The sequence below is a fragment of the Coregonus lavaretus genome (assembly GCF_964263955.1).
Source record: "Coregonus lavaretus genome assembly, contig: HAP1_SCAFFOLD_3106, whole genome shotgun sequence".
NCBI lineage: Eukaryota > Metazoa > Chordata > Actinopteri > Salmoniformes > Salmonidae > Coregonus > Coregonus lavaretus.
Window position 1 is genome coordinate 20,233 of NW_028158366.1, and position 18,850 is coordinate 39,082.

Consider the following 18,850-nt stretch of genomic DNA (forward strand, 5'->3'; position numbering starts at 1 on the left):
GTGACAATATCGATCCTCTCTATTCCTCCCCACCTATACTCCCCCAACTTCTCACCCCTCTTACCCACTCCTCTCCCGGCCTGGACAGTTCTCTAATGAGCAGAGCCGGTTTGGTGGTTCTGCTGGCTAACTTGGATAAGAGCATGATGATTGCAACACCAGGGTTGTGGGTTCGAAACCCTCGTGCCAAATACCAAAAATCTGTACTAAACACAAGTAAATTGCTTTGGATAAAAGCATCAGCTAAATGACCATACTATATACTGTTCCATTACTTATCACAGATGTGAATTTCTCCATTTTATATCATGAATAATCAATTTTCTAATGAGATGATTATCGTCTCCTCATAATAATAATAATACTCATCATCATCAACATCATCATCATCATCTAGTCTGGAGCTACAAGCCCATCTCTCTATCCTCCAGTGTGTTAGTCCAGTCTAAATAGCATATTTCTATATCAGGGTAGTTTATTGAAGTTAATTAGTGTGAATTAGTGATTGAGTCCACAGAGCTCAGTCAGTAGGCCGTTAAATGAGATCCGCTGGGCCGAGACCTTAGCACCTATTAAAAGCCTTCCATCATGTAGGACTGTGACATTTCACAGCTTCTGTGTGAGTTTAATCACTACGTCTGCAAATGTCACTTATCCTTTGGTTGGGTAGAATGGTTTGGCTGTATGAATGGGAGGCATTGTGAAAGGAAGAGTGGGGTGGGGGGTGGGGGGGGTTATTGTATGTGTGTCACACATCCCTTATATGTTCTAATTTGTGTATATGTGTGTGTGTGTATGTGTGACACTCCTCCTAATTTGTTCTATGTTGTTCCCCATCCAGCCACGTCAGATGGAACGCGCCAGGGTCTAGAGAGTATGAGGGGAGGAGTGTGTGCCACGCAGGGCATGAAGGTGGTCCTTAAAGTGGGACAGAGTGAGTACTGAATCTCACACACACAGTGAAAAACACACACCGACTACTATATTCTCCTCTGAGTGTATTAGTGTTGATTAGAGAGCTGGAAGAGAGGAGCAGCCAGGATCACACAGCTCTAATGAGGCCTGTTGACTTCACTTACTAACACACTAAACACCACTATTCTCTCTGGTACTGGCTCTCTATGCCCGCTCATACCAACTAGCTCTCACAGTCTCACGTCAGAATTAGACGTTCATCCATGTTTCTCAAACGTCAAATTTCGAAGTTGTTGCAAGCGTCAAATTTGTGTTTAAGGTTAACTCCGTTTAAGTTTAGGCATTAACTCCACATTTTTAAGGTTAGGGTTAATGTTAGGCATTAACTCCAAATTGTTACGGTAAGGATTAAGGTTTAGGATAGGCTTAAAACAAAAATCTAAAAAATGACTTTGTATCGCTGGATTCGAACTTGCAACCTTCGGAATCAGAGGCAGATGCTTACGGCATTAACTCTGAATGGTTAAGGTAAGGGTTAAGGTTTGTGATTGGCTTAAAACAAAAATCTCAAAAACTAAACGTGCAACCATCGGAATCAGAGGCAGATGCTTAAACCTACCTGAAGGTAACAGCGCTCACTGTTGCTCCTAGTGGCCGGTTTCCACGTCATCTCCCGACATCCTCAGACATGGATGGACGTTGAATACTGACTTGTTTCATGGGTGACCTGGCTGCTCACACGGTAGGGAGTAGGCTGCTCTTTCTGGGTATAAACACCACAGGCCCTGCTAATGGCTCTGCTGCTACTGGTGCCCTTGGGTGACGGAGAGGGGACAATGTTTTAGATGAAAGTCACACTTTCTCTGACATACACATATTTTCATACATGATTGGAAACACACAAATAAATACAGCAGTCAGTAGAAATGTACACACACACACACTAGTGCTGAGCGATTAGTGCTTTTTGAGGTCAGTTCAGTGTCGGTTCAATTATTAAAAAAGAATCATGGTTTTCGATATCGGTTTTGATTATTTGGGTTGAATGCTGTAACAACACATAATTAAACTATTAATGAAAGTACCAAGATGGTAGTGACTGTCCATTACTGCTTATCACTTATTAACCATTATTTATTCACATTTACTTTAATAAAATATTTAAGTTGTTGTGTATATTACATTTGTTTTATTGATGACTTTTATTTCATTCCAAGTCATCATCTCATCTGTATAGAGCTGCTGCCTATGCTGTCTGACAAAATCACTATTTTGTAGTTCTTCAAAGTATATAAGGCATACCTTTATGACTGCTGAATACCAACTATCAATCACTTAGATAATGAATTTTCAGGTAGAGTTACCTCGCGAAGCAACAGCTGCTCTCTATATCCCCTCACAATCTCGCATTTTTTACTCTCCTGTAGCAGACGTAAAAAAAAAAAACTGACCGGACAAGTAGGATGTGGAATGGATTGTGGTCATTGTAGTTCATTACCACATTTTATGCGCTAAACTATGTAGAATATTGGCCTGTTGGAAACTACAACTCCATACTACATCGCACAGTTCAGGCTGGATCTGTGCAATGTGCGTATTGAGCTCACAGAAAAAAACTAACAAAATATATGTTGGTTTTTTAAATGTTTTTTCTGTATCCCTTTTTCGTAATATCCAATTGGTAGTTACAGTCTTGTCCCATCGCTGCAACTCCCCTACGGACTTGGGAGAGGCCAAGGTCGAGAGCCATGCGTCCTCCGAAACACGACCCTACCAAGCCGCACTGCTCACTTAACCCGGAAGCCAACCGCACCAATGTGTCGGAGGAAACAATGTCCAGCTGGCGACCAAAGTCAGCTTGCAGGCGCCCGGCCCACCACAAGGAGACGCTAGAGCGCGATGGGACAAGGAAATCGCGGCTGGCCAAACCCTCCCCTAACCCGGACGACGCTGGGCCAATTGTGCACTGCCTCATCGGTCTCCTGGTCACGGCTGGCTGTGACACAGCCTGGGATCAAACCCGGGTCTGTAGTGACACCTCACTTAGACCACTGCGCCACCCGGGAGGCCGCAAAATGGAATTCAAATAACTGAACCAACGTCAATTACAGTGCCTTGCAAAAGTACTCATCCCCCTTGGTGTTTTTTCCTATTTTGTTGCATTACAACCTGTAATTTGAATGGATTTGAATTTGGATTTCATGTAATGGACCTACACAAAATAGTCCAAATTGGTGAAGTGAAATGCAAAAAATAACTTGTTTCAAAAAATTCTAAAAAATTAATAACGTAAAAGTGGTGTGTGCATATGTATTCACCCCCTTTGCTATGAAGCCCCTAAATAAGATCTGGTGCAACCAATTACCTTCAGAAGTCACATAATTAGTTAAATAAAGTCCACCTGTGTGCAATCTAAGTGTCACATGATCTGTCACATGATCTCAGTATATATACAAATGTTCTGAAAGGCCCCAGAGTCTGCAACACCACTAAGCAAGGGGCACCACCAAGCAAGCGGCACCATGAAGACCAAGGAGCTCTCCAAACAGGTCAGGGACAAAGTTGTGGAGAAGTACAGATCAGGGTTGGGTTATAAAAAAAGATCAGAAACTTTGAACATCCCACGGAGAACCATTAAATCCATTATTAAAAAATTGAAAGAATATGGCACCACAACAAACCTGCCACGAGAGGGCCGCCCACCAAAACTCACGGACCAGGCAAGGAGGGCATTAATCAGAGGCAACAAAGAGACCAAAGATAACATTTTACATTTACATTTTAGTCATTTAGCAGATGCTCTTATTCAGAGCGACTTACAATTAGTGAGTGCATACATTTTTCATACTGGTCCCCCGTGGAAGGAGCTGCAAAGCTCCACAGCGAAGATTTTGAGTATCTGTCCATAGGACCACTTTAAGCCGTACATTCCACCGAGCTGGGCTTTACGGAAGAGTGGCCAGAAAAAAGCCATTGCTTAAAGAAAAAAATAAGCAAACACGTTTGTTGTTTGCCAAAAGGCATGTGGGAGACTCCCCAAGCATATGGAAGAAGGTACTCTGGTCAGATGAGACTAAAATTTAGCTATTTGGCCATCAAGGAAAACGCTATGTCTGGCGCAAACCCAACACCTCTCATCACCCCGAGAACACCATCCCCACAGTGAAGCATGTTGGTGGCAGCATCATGCAGTGGGGATGTTTTTCATCGGCAGGGACTGGGAAACTGGTCAGAATTGAAGGAATGATGGATGCCGCTAAATACAGGGAAATTCTTGAGTCTTTCAGAGATTTGAGACTGGGACGGAGGTTCACCTTCCAGCAGGACAATGACCCTAAGCATACTGCTAAAGCAACACTCGCGATAATGGCGCCGGAGAAGAAGGTTATTACGGTTATCCTACCAACGGGACATTAAAAACTGTAATATCTTATGTTTCACCAAGTCGTGGCTGAACGACGACATGGACAGCATACAACTAGCGGGCTATACGCTACATCGGCAGGATAGAACGGCTGACTCCGGTAAGACAAGGGGTGGCGGTCTGTGTATATTTGTAAACAACAGCTGGTGCACAAAATCAAATACTAAGGAAGTCTCGAGGTTTTGCTCGCCTGAGGTAGAGTATCTTATGATAAGCTGTAGACCACACTATTTACCAAGACAGTTTTCATCTATATTTTTCATAGCTGTCTATTTACCACCACAAACCAATGCTGGCATTAAGATTGCACTGAATGAGCTGTATAAGGCCATAAGTCAACAGGAAAACGCTCATCCAGAGGCAGCGCTCCTAGTGGCCGGGGACTTTAATGCAGGGAAACTTAAATCAGTTCTACCTAATTTCTACCAGCATGTTAAATGTGCAACCAGAGGAAAAAAAAACTCTAGACCACCTTTACTCCACACACAGAGACGCATACAAAGCTCTCCCTCGCCCTCCATTTGGCAAATCTGACCATAACTCTATCCTCCTGATTCCTGCTTATAAGCAAAAACTAAAGCACGAAGCACCAGTGACTCGGTTAATAAAAAAGTGGTCAGATGACGCAGATGCTAAGCTACAGGACTGTTTTGCTAGCACAGACTGGAACATGTTCCGGGATTCTTCAGATAGCATTGAGGAGTACAACACATCAGTCACTGGCTTCATCAATAAGTGCATCGATGATGTCGTCCCCACAGTGACCGTACGTACATACCCCAACCAGAAGCCATGGATTACAGGCAACATCCGCACTGAGCTAAAGGGTAGAGCTGCCGCTTTCAAGGAGCGGTACTCAAACCCGGATGCTTATAAGAAATCCCGCTATGCCCTCCGACGAACCATCAAACAGGCAAAGAGTCAATACAGGACTAAGATTGAATCGTACTACACCGGCTCTGACGCTCGTCGGATGTGGCAGGGCTTGAAAACTATTACAGACTACAAAGGGAAGCACAGCCGCGAGCTGCCCAGTGACACAAGACTTCCAGACGAGCTAAACCACTTCTATGCTCGCTTCGAGGCAAGCAACACTGAAGCATGCATGAAAGCATCAGCTGTTCCGGATGACTATGTGATCACGCTCTCCGTAGCCGATGTGAGTAAGTCTTTTAAGCAGGTCAACATTCACAAGGCCGCAGGGCCAGACGGATTACCAGGACGTGTACTCCGAGCATGTGCTGACCAACTGGCAAGTGTCTTCACTGACATTTTCAACATGTCCCTGACTGAGTCTGTAATACCAACATGTTTCAAACAGACCACCATAGTCCCCGTGCCCAAGGACTCTAAGATAACCTGCCTAAATGACTACCGACCCGTAGCACTGACATCTGTAGCCATGAAGTGCTTTGAAAGGCTGGTCATGGCTCACATCAACACCATTATCCCAGAAACCCTAGATCCACTCCAATTTGCATACCGCCCCAACAGATCCACAGATGATGCAATCTCTATTGCACTCCACACTGCCCTTTCCCACCTGGACAAGAGGAACACCTACGTGAGAATGCTATTCATTGACTACAGCTCAGCATTCAACACCATAGTGCCCTCAAAGCTCATCACTAAGCTAAGGATCCTGGGACTAAACACCTCCCTCTGCAACTGGATCCTGGACTTCCTGACGGGCCGCCCCCAGGTGGTAAGGGTAGGTAACAACACATCTGCCACACTGATCCTCAACACGGGGGCCCCTCAGGGGTGCGTGCTCAGTCCCCTCCTGTACTCCCTGTTCACCCATGACTGCATGGCCAGGCACGACTCCAACACCATCATTAAGTTTTCCGACGACACAACAGTGGTAGTAGGCCTGATCACCGACAACGATAAGACAGCCTATAGGGAGGAGGTCAGAGACCTGGCCATGTGGTGCCAGGATAACAACCACTCCCTCAACGTGACCAAGACAAAGGAAATTATTGTGGACTACAGGAAAAAAAAGAGGACTGAGCACGCCCCCATTCTCATCAACGGGGCTGTAGTGGAACAGGTTGAGAGCTTCAAGTTCCTTGGTGTCCACATCACCAACGAACTATCATGGTCCAAACACACTAAGACAGTCGTGAAGAGGGCACGACAAAGCCTATTCCCCCTCAGGAGACTGAAAAGATTTGGCATGGGTCCTCAGATCCTCAAAAAATTATACAGCTGCACCATCGAGAGCATCCTGACTGGTTGCATCACCGCCTGGTATGGCAACTGCTTGGCCTCCGACCGTAAGGCACTACAGAGGGTAGTGCGTACGGCCCAGTACATCACTGGGGCCAAGCTTCCTGCCATCCAGGATCTCTATACCAGGCGGTGTCATAGGAAGGCCCTCAAAATTGTCAAAGACTCCAGCCACCCTAGTCATAGACTGTTCTCTCTGCTACCGCACGGCAAGCGGTACCGGAGTGCCAAGTCTAGGTCCAAAATACTTCTCAACAGCTTCTACCCCCAAGCCATAAGACTCCTAAACAGCTAATCATGGCTACCTGGGCTATTTGCACTGCCCCCCCCACCCCCCCACCCCATCATTTTACGCTGCTGCTACTCTGTTAATTTTTTATGCATAGTCACTTTAACTGTACCCACATGTACATATTACTTCAACTACCTCAACTAGCCGGTGCCCCCGCACATTGACTCTGCACCGGTACCCCCTGTATATATAGCCTCCCTACTGTTATTTTATTTTACTTCTGCTCTTTTTTTCTCAACACTTTTTTGTTTTATTCTACTTTTTTTATTAAAAATAAATGCACTGTTGGTTAAGGGCTGTAAGTAAGCATTTCACTATAATGTCTGCACCTGTTGTATTCGGCGCATGTGGCCAATAAAATTTGATTTGATTTGATTTGATTCGAATGGTTTAAGAGGAAACATTTAAATGTCTTGGAATGGCCTAGTCAAAGCCCAGACCTCAATCCAATTGAGAATCTGTGGTATGACTTAAAGATTGCTGTACACCAGCGGAACCCATCCAACTTGAAGGAGCTGGAGCAGTTTTGGCTTGAAGAATGGGCAAAAATCCCAGTGGCTAGATGTGCTAAGATTATAGAGACATACCCCAAGAGACTTGCAGCTGTAATTGCTGCAAAAGGTGGCTCTGCAAAGTATTGACTTTGGGGGGGGTGAATAGTTATGCACGCTCAAGTTTGATAGTTTCACAATAACAAATAATTTGCATCTTCAAAGTGGTAGGCATGTTGTGTAAATGAAATGATACAAACCCCAAAAAAATTATTCCAGGTTGTAAGGCAACAAAATAGGAAAAATGCCAAGGGGGGTGAATACTTTCGCAAGCCACTGTAGTTGTTTAAAAACAGAAAAATAACAGAAATTCCGGTTACTCGCTCAGCACTAATACACACACACATCATTTATTTTTACCCACATAGGCATTCTCACTGAACACCCCACCCCTTCATCCCCCATTCCTCTACCCCACCCCACCCCACATTCACACTCCCCTCATAATAGAATCCTCTCCCTCCTCTCTCACACACATTTCCCCAACAGTGTTATCTGCTCTTTGTGTTGTTGTGCGTATTGTGGAAGCTCTTCTCCTGAGAGGGAAGTGCTGCTGCTGTCTCTATCGCTTCATCATTCTCCACACACAGCCCACCCGGAGGAGAAGCATAGCACTCCCTCTATATCTATTTTCTTTCTTTCTCTCGCTCTCTCTCTTTCTTTCATTGCTGGTTCAATGAAAACCGGCATCATTGACTCTCTTTCACCTTTCTTGTTCTCCCCCTTGCTCTCCCTTTCTCCCACTCCCTTTTTCTTTCTTTCGCTCTAGCTCTCCCTCCCTCCCTCCCCACCCATCTTCCTTGCTCCTTCCACCCCCTCTCTCCCCCCACCACACCCTCTCTCCCTCAATACCTCCCCCTCTCCCCCACCACACCCTCTTTCCATCAATACCTCCCTCTCTCCCCCACCACACCCTCTTTCCATCAATACCTCCCTCTCTCCCCCACCACACCCTCTCTCCCTCAATACTTCCCACTCTCCCCCACCACACCCTCTCTCCATCAATACCTCCCTCTCTCTCCCCACCACACCCTTTCTCCCTCAATACCTCCCCCACGCTCTCTGTCTTCCATCCTACTTGCCCGCTCTCTCTCTTTCTCTCTCGCCACCTCTTTCTCTCCTCCTCACCCCATCTCTCCTTCTCTCTCTCTCCCTCTCTACTTCTCTCTCTCCCTTTCATCTTCTCTCTCGCTCCTCTCTTTCCCTCTCTCTCCTCTCTCTCTCTCCCCCTCGCTCTCCTCTCTCTCCCTCTCTCCTTCTCTCTCTCTCCTCTCTCTCCCCCTCTCTCTCTCTCCTTCTCTCTCTCCTTCTCTCCCCCCTCCTCTTCTCTCTGTGTTATATGTTGTGTGTCTGAAAGGTCATGTCTGCTCTGTTTGTCATCTAAACAAACACTGTGCCACCTCATAGAGATTCCTGATGAGATATGGAGCACTGCTCAGCTCTGCTCTGACACACACTCACACACACATTGATTGTCATTGCACGCAGGCACACGCTCATGCAGACACACACACACATACATCCGCACAGTTTTAGAAACGTACACGTTCTGAGAAACACACACACTCGCTCTCTCTTTCTTTCCTACACACACACTAAGTCCACCCTCAGCAGCCCCAGCAGTCATATTGATCCAAACTCTCCTCATGCCAAGTTCTGATTGGCTGTCTTTCATCAGAGGGCCCGTCGACCAATAATACCTGCCACTGTGTATGGACCTCCGTAAATGTCAGTTAGTGTAGAATTATAGCTCTGCACATAGACTGTGTGTCGGTGTGTGTGTCGGTGTGTCCGTGTGTGTGTCCGTGTGTCTGTACATTGTACAGTCTGTGTACTCAGCATAATAGAGCAATTTATTATGTCTCAGTAAATCTACATGGAACTCTGTCATAGCCATGGCTAGAGGATATTAGGTATATGTCCTAAATGACACCCTATTCCCTTTATAGTGCACTACTTTAGACCAGGGCCCATAGGGACGCAGCCTAGCATTACATGTCTGACAGATGGGATGGTGTGGTAATTGGAGATGATGGGCTTTTATTACAGTTTTATATTCATTGTGGTCATTTTACAAATGGAAACTCTTTAAGTATCCTATTTTAATCTCGTTGGATAGCTCTTTTAGAAAATTACGTTGGAGGACGATCAATATTTAGTTTCATTTAATGGGCCACAGAGTGTTGCATTAGCACCACAGAGATCTTGTTATTGGTGTACCTGTTTTGAGGTTGTTTTCATGTTGATAAAATATTGCTTTGAGATTGTGTTATCTTGACCGGGGTACACCCCTGTTTTCTTTCCGCCAGACCCCTATGGACTGCCCCCGAAACCTGCCAAACCAGACCAAAGTGCGGGCCGTACCAACACCAGAAATACAGGTAAGAGGGGTGTGGAGGAGTTTACACACTTAATAATAATAATATGCCATTTAGCAGACGCTTTTATCCAAAGCGACTTACAGTCATGTGTGCATACATTTTTGCGTATGGGTGGTCCCGGGGATCGAACCCACTACCCTGGCGTTACAAGCGCCATGCTCTACCAATTGAGCTACAGAGGACCACTTACACTTACACCATCATGAGAACAAACTTCACCCAAAAAGACCAAAAAAGCAGGTGAGTAAAGAAAGGAAGGAAGCGACAGAGAACGAGGGACAGTAAAAAACGACAGATGGGGGATACGAGCCGGCGACATCTGTGGGATCTCTATCTAATTCCATCCCTCCATCGCTCTCATCCCTCTCTCTGTCCATCCCCTCCTCTCCTCTCCTCCCCTCAGAGCTAAGTGGCGCAGGCGAGGAACGACGGCTCTAATAGCTGCCCAGGGAGGGGGAGGAGGGGGAGACCGGGGGCGCAATTTGAAAGAGTTATTATGGTCGTTAGTTTGGGCGGCCTGGTTTCTGTTGGTCCGCAGAGAGAAGGGAGAGGAGAGGAGAGGAAAATTATAAATCAGAGGAGAGGAGAGGGAGATAGAGGAGAGGAGAGGAGAGGAGAGGAGAGGAGAGGAGAGGAGAGGAGAGGAGAGGAGAGGAGAGGAGAGGAGAGGAGAGGAGAGGAGAGGAGAGGAGAGGAGAGGGAGATAGAGGAGAGGAGAGGAGATAGAGGAGAGGGAGATAGGGGAGGGCAGGGGAGAGGAGAGGAGAGGGAGATAGAGGAGAGGGAGATAGGAGAGGGAGATAGGGGAGAGGAGAGGGAGATAGAGGAGAGGGAGATAGGGGAGAGGAGAGGAGAGGAGAGGAGAGGAGAGGAGAGGAGAGGAGAGGAGAGGAGAGGAGAGGAGAGGAGAGGAGAGGAGAGGGAGAGAGGAGAGGGAGATAGGGGAGGGGAGAGGAGAGGAGAGGGAGAGAGAGGAGAGAGGAAAGGAGAGGGAGATAGAGGAGAGGGAGATAGGAGAGGAGAGGAGAGGGAGATAGGAGAGGGAGATAGGGGAGGGGAGGGGAGAGGAGAGGAGAGGGAGATAGAGGAGAGGAGAGGAGAGAGGAAAGGAGAGGGAGATAGAGGAGAGGGAGATAGGAGAGGAAAGGAGAGGAGAGGAAAGGAGAGGAGAGGAGAGGAGAGGAGAGGAGAGGAGAGGAGAGGAGAGGAGAGGAGAGGAGAGGAGAGGAGAGGAGAGGAGAGGAGAGGAGAGGAGAGGAGAGGAGAGGAGAGGAGAGGAGGGGAGGGGAGGGGAGAGGAGAGGGAGATAGAGGAGAGAGGGAGATAGGAGAGGAGAGGGAGATAGAGGAGAGAGGGAGATAGGGGAGAGGAGAGGAGAGGGAGATAGGGGAGAGGAGAGGGAGATAGGGGAGGGGAGATAGGGGAGGGGAGGGGAGAGGGAGATAGGGGAGGGGAGAGGAGAGGGAGATAGGGGAGAGGAGAGGGAGATAGGGGAGGGTAGAGGAGAGGGAGATAAGGGAGAGGAGAGGAGAGGGAGATAGGGGAGGGGAGAGGAGAGGGAGATAGGGGAGAGGAGAGGAGAGGAGAGGAGAGGAGAGGAGAGGAGAGGAGAGGAGAGGAGAGGAGAGGAGAGGAGAGGAGAGGAGAGGAGGGGAGGGGAGGAGAGGAGAGGGAGTTAGGGGAGAGGAGAGGAGAGGAGAGGAGAGGAGAGGAGAGGAGAGGAGAGGAGAGGAGAGGAGAGGAGAGGAGAGGAGCTGATGAGTGATGATAGAAGAGGAAGATTAAAGGATAGCGGAGGAGAGGAGTCGAGGGAGGGACGTTGTGTCATGGCAGGGAGCTTGTTGACCTGTTCTTTGTTTTCTGGGTTGTTCTGTCCCAGACACATATGTTGTGTCCCAAACTAAACCCTATTCCCTATACAGCGCACTACTTTCGACCAGGGCTCATAGGGCTTTAATCAAATGTAGTGCACTATAAAGGGAATAGGGTGCCATTTTGCGATGCTGCCACACAGGCCATTTCTCTAGTGTGAAGTATAAATGAGAGAACTGATGAGAGATGGAGAGGGAGAGTAATGGAGAAAGCACGAAGACAGAAAAGGGGAGTGAGAGGGGAAGAGAGGAAAGGGAAGAAGATGGCCTTGCTGTTGAAAGAGAGAGAGCATAAACACTGAAAAAGGGAGAGAAGCGCACTGTACTGTTGAATAGGAAAGAGAAAGAGAGTGTGGAGAGAGGGGAGGGAGAATGAGAGAATATGATGATAATAGAAAGAGCTGGTGAAAGGAGGAGGTGGTAATGGAGAGAGATGTCTGGGTAATGGAGGGATGGAGGGAACGAGAGAGGGAGGGAGGGAAGAAAGCGAGAGGAGGAGAGCGGAATTGGCGACTAGTATTAGCGTTTTGCCTCTCAGCCAGTCAGTCAGTTAGTCCTGCATACGCGGTAGGGGAGCTCGCAGTAGGGGGGAGGAAAGGGCGAGCCGAGGGGGGGATGTTATTATGTCCACAATGACCGAAAGAGAGAGAGAGCCACAGAGCGAGGAAAAGACGAGATAAGAGCGGGAGGAGAGAGAAAATGAGGGGGAAATGTGCCAAGAATAATGATAACCCAATCCCACTGCCGCGCTTCACATTACCACCCTAAACGCTGCCACCACCGACATTCGCACGGTCAACCTGAACTCTCCTCACAGGGGTCCCAAACCCACCAGACACCTGCTGGGCTGTAACCGTACATGTGGTCGGACCGTGCGGTTGGGACCAGGTTCCAAACAGGCAGCCTAACTGTGTGGTCTCTAGCTATAGAGACCCCGATTTTTCCCAAATTGCACCCTATTCCTTATATAGTGCACTACTTTTGACCAGAGCTCTGCACAACACCCTATGAGCCCTGGTCAAAAGTAGTGCACTAAATAGTGAATAGGGTGCAATTAGGGACGCAGTGTAAACCACCCAACCATTCGGGCTCCTTCATGTGTATAACACTAATGCTACATAAACAGCGTTGTTAGGCTTAAGGGATATAGTGTGTTACCTTGATCCACACACTGTAGGTTGCTGTAGCTTCTAACCAGAGCCAGCCTCTCAGTAGGCCTCTCCACAGGCACAGAGGAACATTCCAAACACTCTTTATATCCAATGCCATCCACTTATTCATGTGAATAGACAGACCACATATGGTCACGGTCACATTGGCTGCATTTTTGCTGCATTCCTCTTGGTTTAGCCTTTCGTGTTTCTGCCACTATAACTGAAGGAAGACTGTTAGTCACCTTGCTGTGGTGTAGACTGTTTATTGGCGTGTAATATGTATATATAAGAGGTTACACCCTGAAAAGGCACGGCATGCCAAAACGTAGGTTCCGACACTGAGTTACAGTACATAAAGAGTTTATAGAACATAATATTAGAATGTAGGACTTTTTCTTGTCGTTACTCACAAAAGTAATATAATTACTGAACCGCATTAGTTTTGTAACACGTTACCCCCAACTAGGGATTAACATGGGTAACCGGGATCCCGGGACTGTCCCGGGACCACTTTTCACATTTCCCGAAAGAATTCAATGACAGGACCCTGGAAATGACGTTTTCCACAATGTCACACTAATGCAATTCCACAAAATATACAACATGCGCAGCAGCAAATTAGCAAAAAAATGTATAGCACATTATCCAAACAGGTTGTCGCCTGGAAGCCTTTATCCTAGCGTATTTACGGCACATAAAGTCGCCATAAATTCAAAGCACATGTATAATTGACACTGCCGGACTGCACACGCGACCCAAATGCAGTTAATAAACCCTACAGGAAACCCTTACAGAATAGCCTATTAAATAACATGTGCCTCTTTGAGCTGTCATTGTGACTCTTCAGACAGTCACAAATTTGATAGGCCTATGCACAATTCACTAGATAGGCATCTCTGTCACAGACATTAGGTCTGTTAACAATTCATAAAGGCATGAGGGACAATTCTATCTTCTCCTGTCCTAGAGCCTAGGCAATTTTCCTATACAGTCTCAATCCCACTGAAACCCAAAATCCTGCTCCTGTCTCGCATGAAAATGCCTAACTTTATTCTGTAATCCATAGGTTGCATTATCAAAGCACGTATCTCCGCTATAACATTTCCCTCGCTTCTCTGCGCTGTCTTGTATTGCTGCCCATATGGGAGCTTCGGTAGAGAATGTGTGATCAACAAACGGTATGATAGTAGATATGGATATTTTTTTGAACAGAGTTGGTCCCTGTTAAGATACCTTGATATTTAAACTATTTCCTCTCTTCATCTCCCCGTTATTCATTCATGAGCTGATCTGCTATCTGTATAATCATTAACTAGCCAAATATATGAGATGTTCTATCATTCGTTGGAGGTTATCTATCAAGCTTCGCAAGTTTGGTCATTTGACTTTTGTTTGACTGCCGTTACAAAGTTTGTATGATTCGACAACGTTATAGCCTACTCAGGGTGCAGTCGGTGCATCCTGAGCACGCTTCTGTGTTGAGATAGCCTAGGCCTACTGCTGAAATGTGCTGAGTTAATTGGGGAACATGATAACGCTCTGAATTTACTAACGGCCTGGTTCGCAATTCACAACAATGTCATTGGCGATCAAAGTTACTCTATCATTACTAAATATCAATTTCATTTGTTCTGAGATCTTTACATAGTGGCTCAGCCAAGCCGACAAGGTGGCGCAGCTCCCCTCTTATTAAGGGAGAACCCTGGCATAGTGACTTGATTTTAAATGCTTTAAATGGGCACTTCCAATTTTTTCGGTGTTTCTCTGGTAAATATGAATTATTTCCAGCATTGAAACTTGGCCGATTTTCTGGAAAATATTAATCCCTACCACCAACACTGAACATAAGAAATGTAAAAGGTTAGTGAAATACAAAGGGATATTTCGGGATTTTGGCAATGAGGCCCTTCCTTCAAACTGCACGCATAGACATAAAAATGGTATCCACGAGTTCACATGACTCTGGGGAAGTAGATAAAGGGCCTCATTGCCAAAATCCCGAAGTATCCTTTTAAAGTAAACATTTTATTGTGTCATTTTACAGGTGGTGCTGGGAACGCCACCCATCCCAGGGTTCCTAGCAGTGACGGTGGTGGTTCGGGAGGCACGGGTGGCGAGAATGGACCCCTACCCCCCTCCAACGTGGCCGTCATCGCCGGCGCCGCAGGAGGCTCCGCCTTCCTGCTCCTGGTCACTGCGGTGATCTGCGTGGTGTGTTACCGGCGGCGACACGCCAAGCACTCTGAGTCCCACCACCCGCCCCTATCGCTGTCCTCCCTCACCAGCCCCAAGAGGCACGGCGGCGGGCACGGTGGCGGCCACGGGAGCGGGAATAACAACGGCTCGGAGCCCAGTGACATCATCATCCCGCTGCGGACTTCGGACTCGGCGTACTGCCCTCACTACGAGAAGGTGAGCGGGGACTACGGCCACCCCGTCTACATCGTCCAGGAGATGCCCCCCCAGAGCCCAGCCAACATCTACTACAAAGTATGAAGGCAGTCACCATGACAACCTACAGTACTACCAACTACCACCCTTCCCTGTCCTATACAGTACAGTACCACCTACAACCTACCTACAATATACCCTGTCCTATACAGTACAGTACCACCTACAACCTACCTACAATATACCCTGTCCTATACAGTACAGTACCACCTACAACCTACCTACAACAGTCCCTCACTGACTTACTCCAAAACCACGAAGATCTTTAGGCCACTATACAGCCCTATCCAACCCCAACCACAGCCACAGGTGTGTGTGTCTAGCTTACTGAAGAGGCCATCCGTACGCCCACCACTCTTCACTCAACTGTGTCACTAAGCTGAGTGTGGAAGGTTTATTATATAACCCCACCACTAGCCCCCACCGGCCCCTTTAAAGAGGACAGCAATGACAAGAGACTCTGGGCTCCTTCCCCTTTCTTTCTCACAGCGAATCGAAACCCCCCATCCAGAGCTGAAGAGAAGAGTCCCGCCCTATACGCCATGAGGACAAGTGTGAGAGAACACACACCAAGCTAGTGGGAGAGAACACACACTAGTGACGCCACAACATGGCCTTATGGGACTCGGACCCTAGAAAACCTACAAACCAACTACCAACCAACCAGAGAACTCTGTCTGTATCTCCAGTGCTCCTGTCCTATAGCAGACCTATCGAGACTGGCCCCTGACTGGCCCCTGAGATAGACTGTGTCCCTGATGTTAGTTAGTTTGTTTGTGTGTGTATGGTTTCTCATTGGACCAGGGGCCTCTGACTCTCTCGCCCAATCAGAAAGCCGGCCTGGGGTCACATGATCAGGCTCAGGTGCCAGAGGTCAGACCAATTGCGTCTTAGTGACATTCAGATTCTTGTATATTTTAATAACGTATGTATGTGTGTGCGTGCTTGTGTGTGTGTGTGTGTGTGTGTGTGTGTGTGTGTGTGTGTGTGTGTGTGTGTGTGTGTGGGACTAGGATAATAATTATGACACTGCCACACATAAAGGTGTGTGTGCAGTTAGTGTAAGTGTATGCCTGTATTGTGTGTGTCAGTGTGTAAGTGTGTGTGTGTGTGTGTGTGTGTGTGTGTGTGTGTGTGTATGCCTGTATTTCTCTGTGTATACGCTACGTGCGAGAGAATGTGCGTGTGTGCGTTTGTTCTTTAGACTTGTCTTAAAAACCAAAACTCAAAAAAGTGAGCGAATATAGGAAAAAAGTGTGATTTTTTTTATCGCTATCAACACTTATAGATTATATATATATGAATATCCAGTAAATCATTTTTAGACGTCTTGTTTTCTATTGTTTTTCACTTTTATTCCTCTACTTGTAAAGCTCCACTTCTGTTACTGCTAGATCTTTTTTATCCGCTGGTTTATTTTTTAGAAACCTGACCCTGTTTCCTTCCCTTTTGAGTTGTAAATTAATTTCATCCCTTTGTTTTTCTTTTCCTGGCGAACTGAGGTCTCTCCCTCTCTCTCTCATCGCCTCCTCCCTCCATGTCTCCCTCTGGGCCTCCCAACCCTATGTATATTTTTATAGTTCTTGTAATATGCTGTAGTTTTGAAGTTTAGACCTCGTTTGTGGAAGTTGTTGAGGTAGAAACCATCTATAAACGTTGTTTTTTTTTCAAGTGTTTTTGAACACACAAGAAAAAGCAAGGGGGAAAATAAACAGGGAAGGTTCCAAATGAAATGAAATGAAAAGAAAGAAGGTGAACCGGAGTCGCTGTCTAGGGAGAAGAGAGAGTGACTGAATACAGAACTTTTGTTAAAAGAAAGAGAAAAGACTGAAGAAGGAATTGCACAGTAAGGAAGAGAAAGAGCGCGAGAACATATGGAAGAAGAAGAGGGGGGTGGGAGCTGAATTGAGAGATGAGAGAGAAGGATCCCTGGGAAGGATAGAGAGAGCAAAGCAGTGACTGTGGCGGAGGAGAGGAGTCTTTCCTTTAATGGAGTGCTGAGAAGGAGTGATGAACCCTAGGGGGAGGTAGGAGAGGAACGGACACGCAGCTGAAATGGATTTCAGGGGGACAACCTCACTGTGGAATAAGGAGGAGAGATTTAATCTACCACACACACACACACACACGCACACGCACACACACTGACAGATAGACAGACACACGGCCCTTTTACCTCTCAACAGCTTTACATTTCAGGCACACTCTTTAAGCTGATTATAATGACAGACACACACTCTCTCTGCAGACACACTGATCCCTCTCACATTCTCTTTTACTGTCAAACACATACACACACACACACACACACATACAAAAGTATACGCTGATTTTACACACACAGATACTGAGGACAAATACATACTGATTGCATTCGACACCACACACACTCTCTCTGTCTGGCTTTCTTTACATCTCTCTCTCTGCTTCACACACACACAAACACACACAACACACACACACACACACACACACACACACACACACACACACACACACACACACACACACCCACACACACTGACTGCTCTCATGTGGCTCCCTATTTTTGACACAGTCCTGGCTTTCTCCCCATGATTAAGTCAACCTCTGTGTGTGACGGAAGGATGAAAAGAGGTTTTGTGCTCCCGGTGTGTGTGTGTGTGTGTGTGTGTGTGTGTGTGTGTGTTTGCGTGCATGTGTATGTTTTTTTTCTCCTGAAACACAGTTCCTGTCAGTCTCACTATAAGCCTGTCTAATGATACCCGTTTTCACATCCTTTTTCTAAAACAAAGCTTTTTTCAAGTGCCGTGTGTTAAGTGATGTTGTATAGGCTAGCCGCTGTATTGTTGAGACAAGTGTTAGAACAACACAGCCACAACGACCTGCGAATACATACATACTCACACAAAATAGACAATAGATACTGTGCCATACTTTGAAATATTCTTCATGCTCAACAGGGGTGTGTTTGTTCCAAAAGCTTCACTCAAAGTGTGTGTTATTCATGTGCACACCTGTTATGAGAAGCTACATTTGGAATATTGCTGTTAAATGTGTTACCACTACACCTGCTCTCTATCATTTGTATGCTGTGGTGTCTGTTCACATTATACTTTTTGAACTTAGAAAGTGTTAAGAGAAGTTGAAAAAATATGGTGAAAGTTTCACCCCAATCTGTGTGTGCTCTACCATCATCTTGGGATGTGTGTATGTGTGTCTGTCTTGTCTACAGTACAAATAAACAACCAACAGGAATATACCTTCAAAAACACCCTCAAAGCCAAACTACAAACTCTATTCTGGTGTCTGAATTCTGGAATCCTCCAACACTCAAATTACATTATTTGACCAAGATGGCCGCTGCCACAGAAATAAACACTTGGATTTTCTTTCTGGAACTTGTGGAGTTGCTACTCTGAAGATGCTCCTTTGCAAAATGGCTCCTTCACTGGGCACAGGTATCAATTCAACGTCTATGCCACGTTGGTTCAACGTAATTTCATTGAAATGACGTGGGAACAACATTGATTCAACCACTGTGTGCCCAGTGGGTTATGTCTCTCTCTTCTCCCTCTCCATCCCCCTTTCTTCTCTATC

General features: G+C 46.5%; 1 protein-coding gene across 1 annotated transcript; it reads left to right on the forward strand.

Moving 5' to 3' along the window:
• Window positions 1–841: 841 nt before the first annotated feature.
• LOC311124093 (ephrin-B3-like) lies at window positions 842–15,316 on the forward strand (the record flags this gene model as incomplete). Its single annotated transcript, XM_084198306.1, has 3 exons — window positions 842–934; window positions 9,724–9,795; window positions 14,865–15,316. Coding segments are annotated over 3 exons (617 nt in total), but the record flags the coding sequence as incomplete, so codon positions are not given.
• Window positions 15,317–18,850: the final 3,534 nt, after the last annotated feature.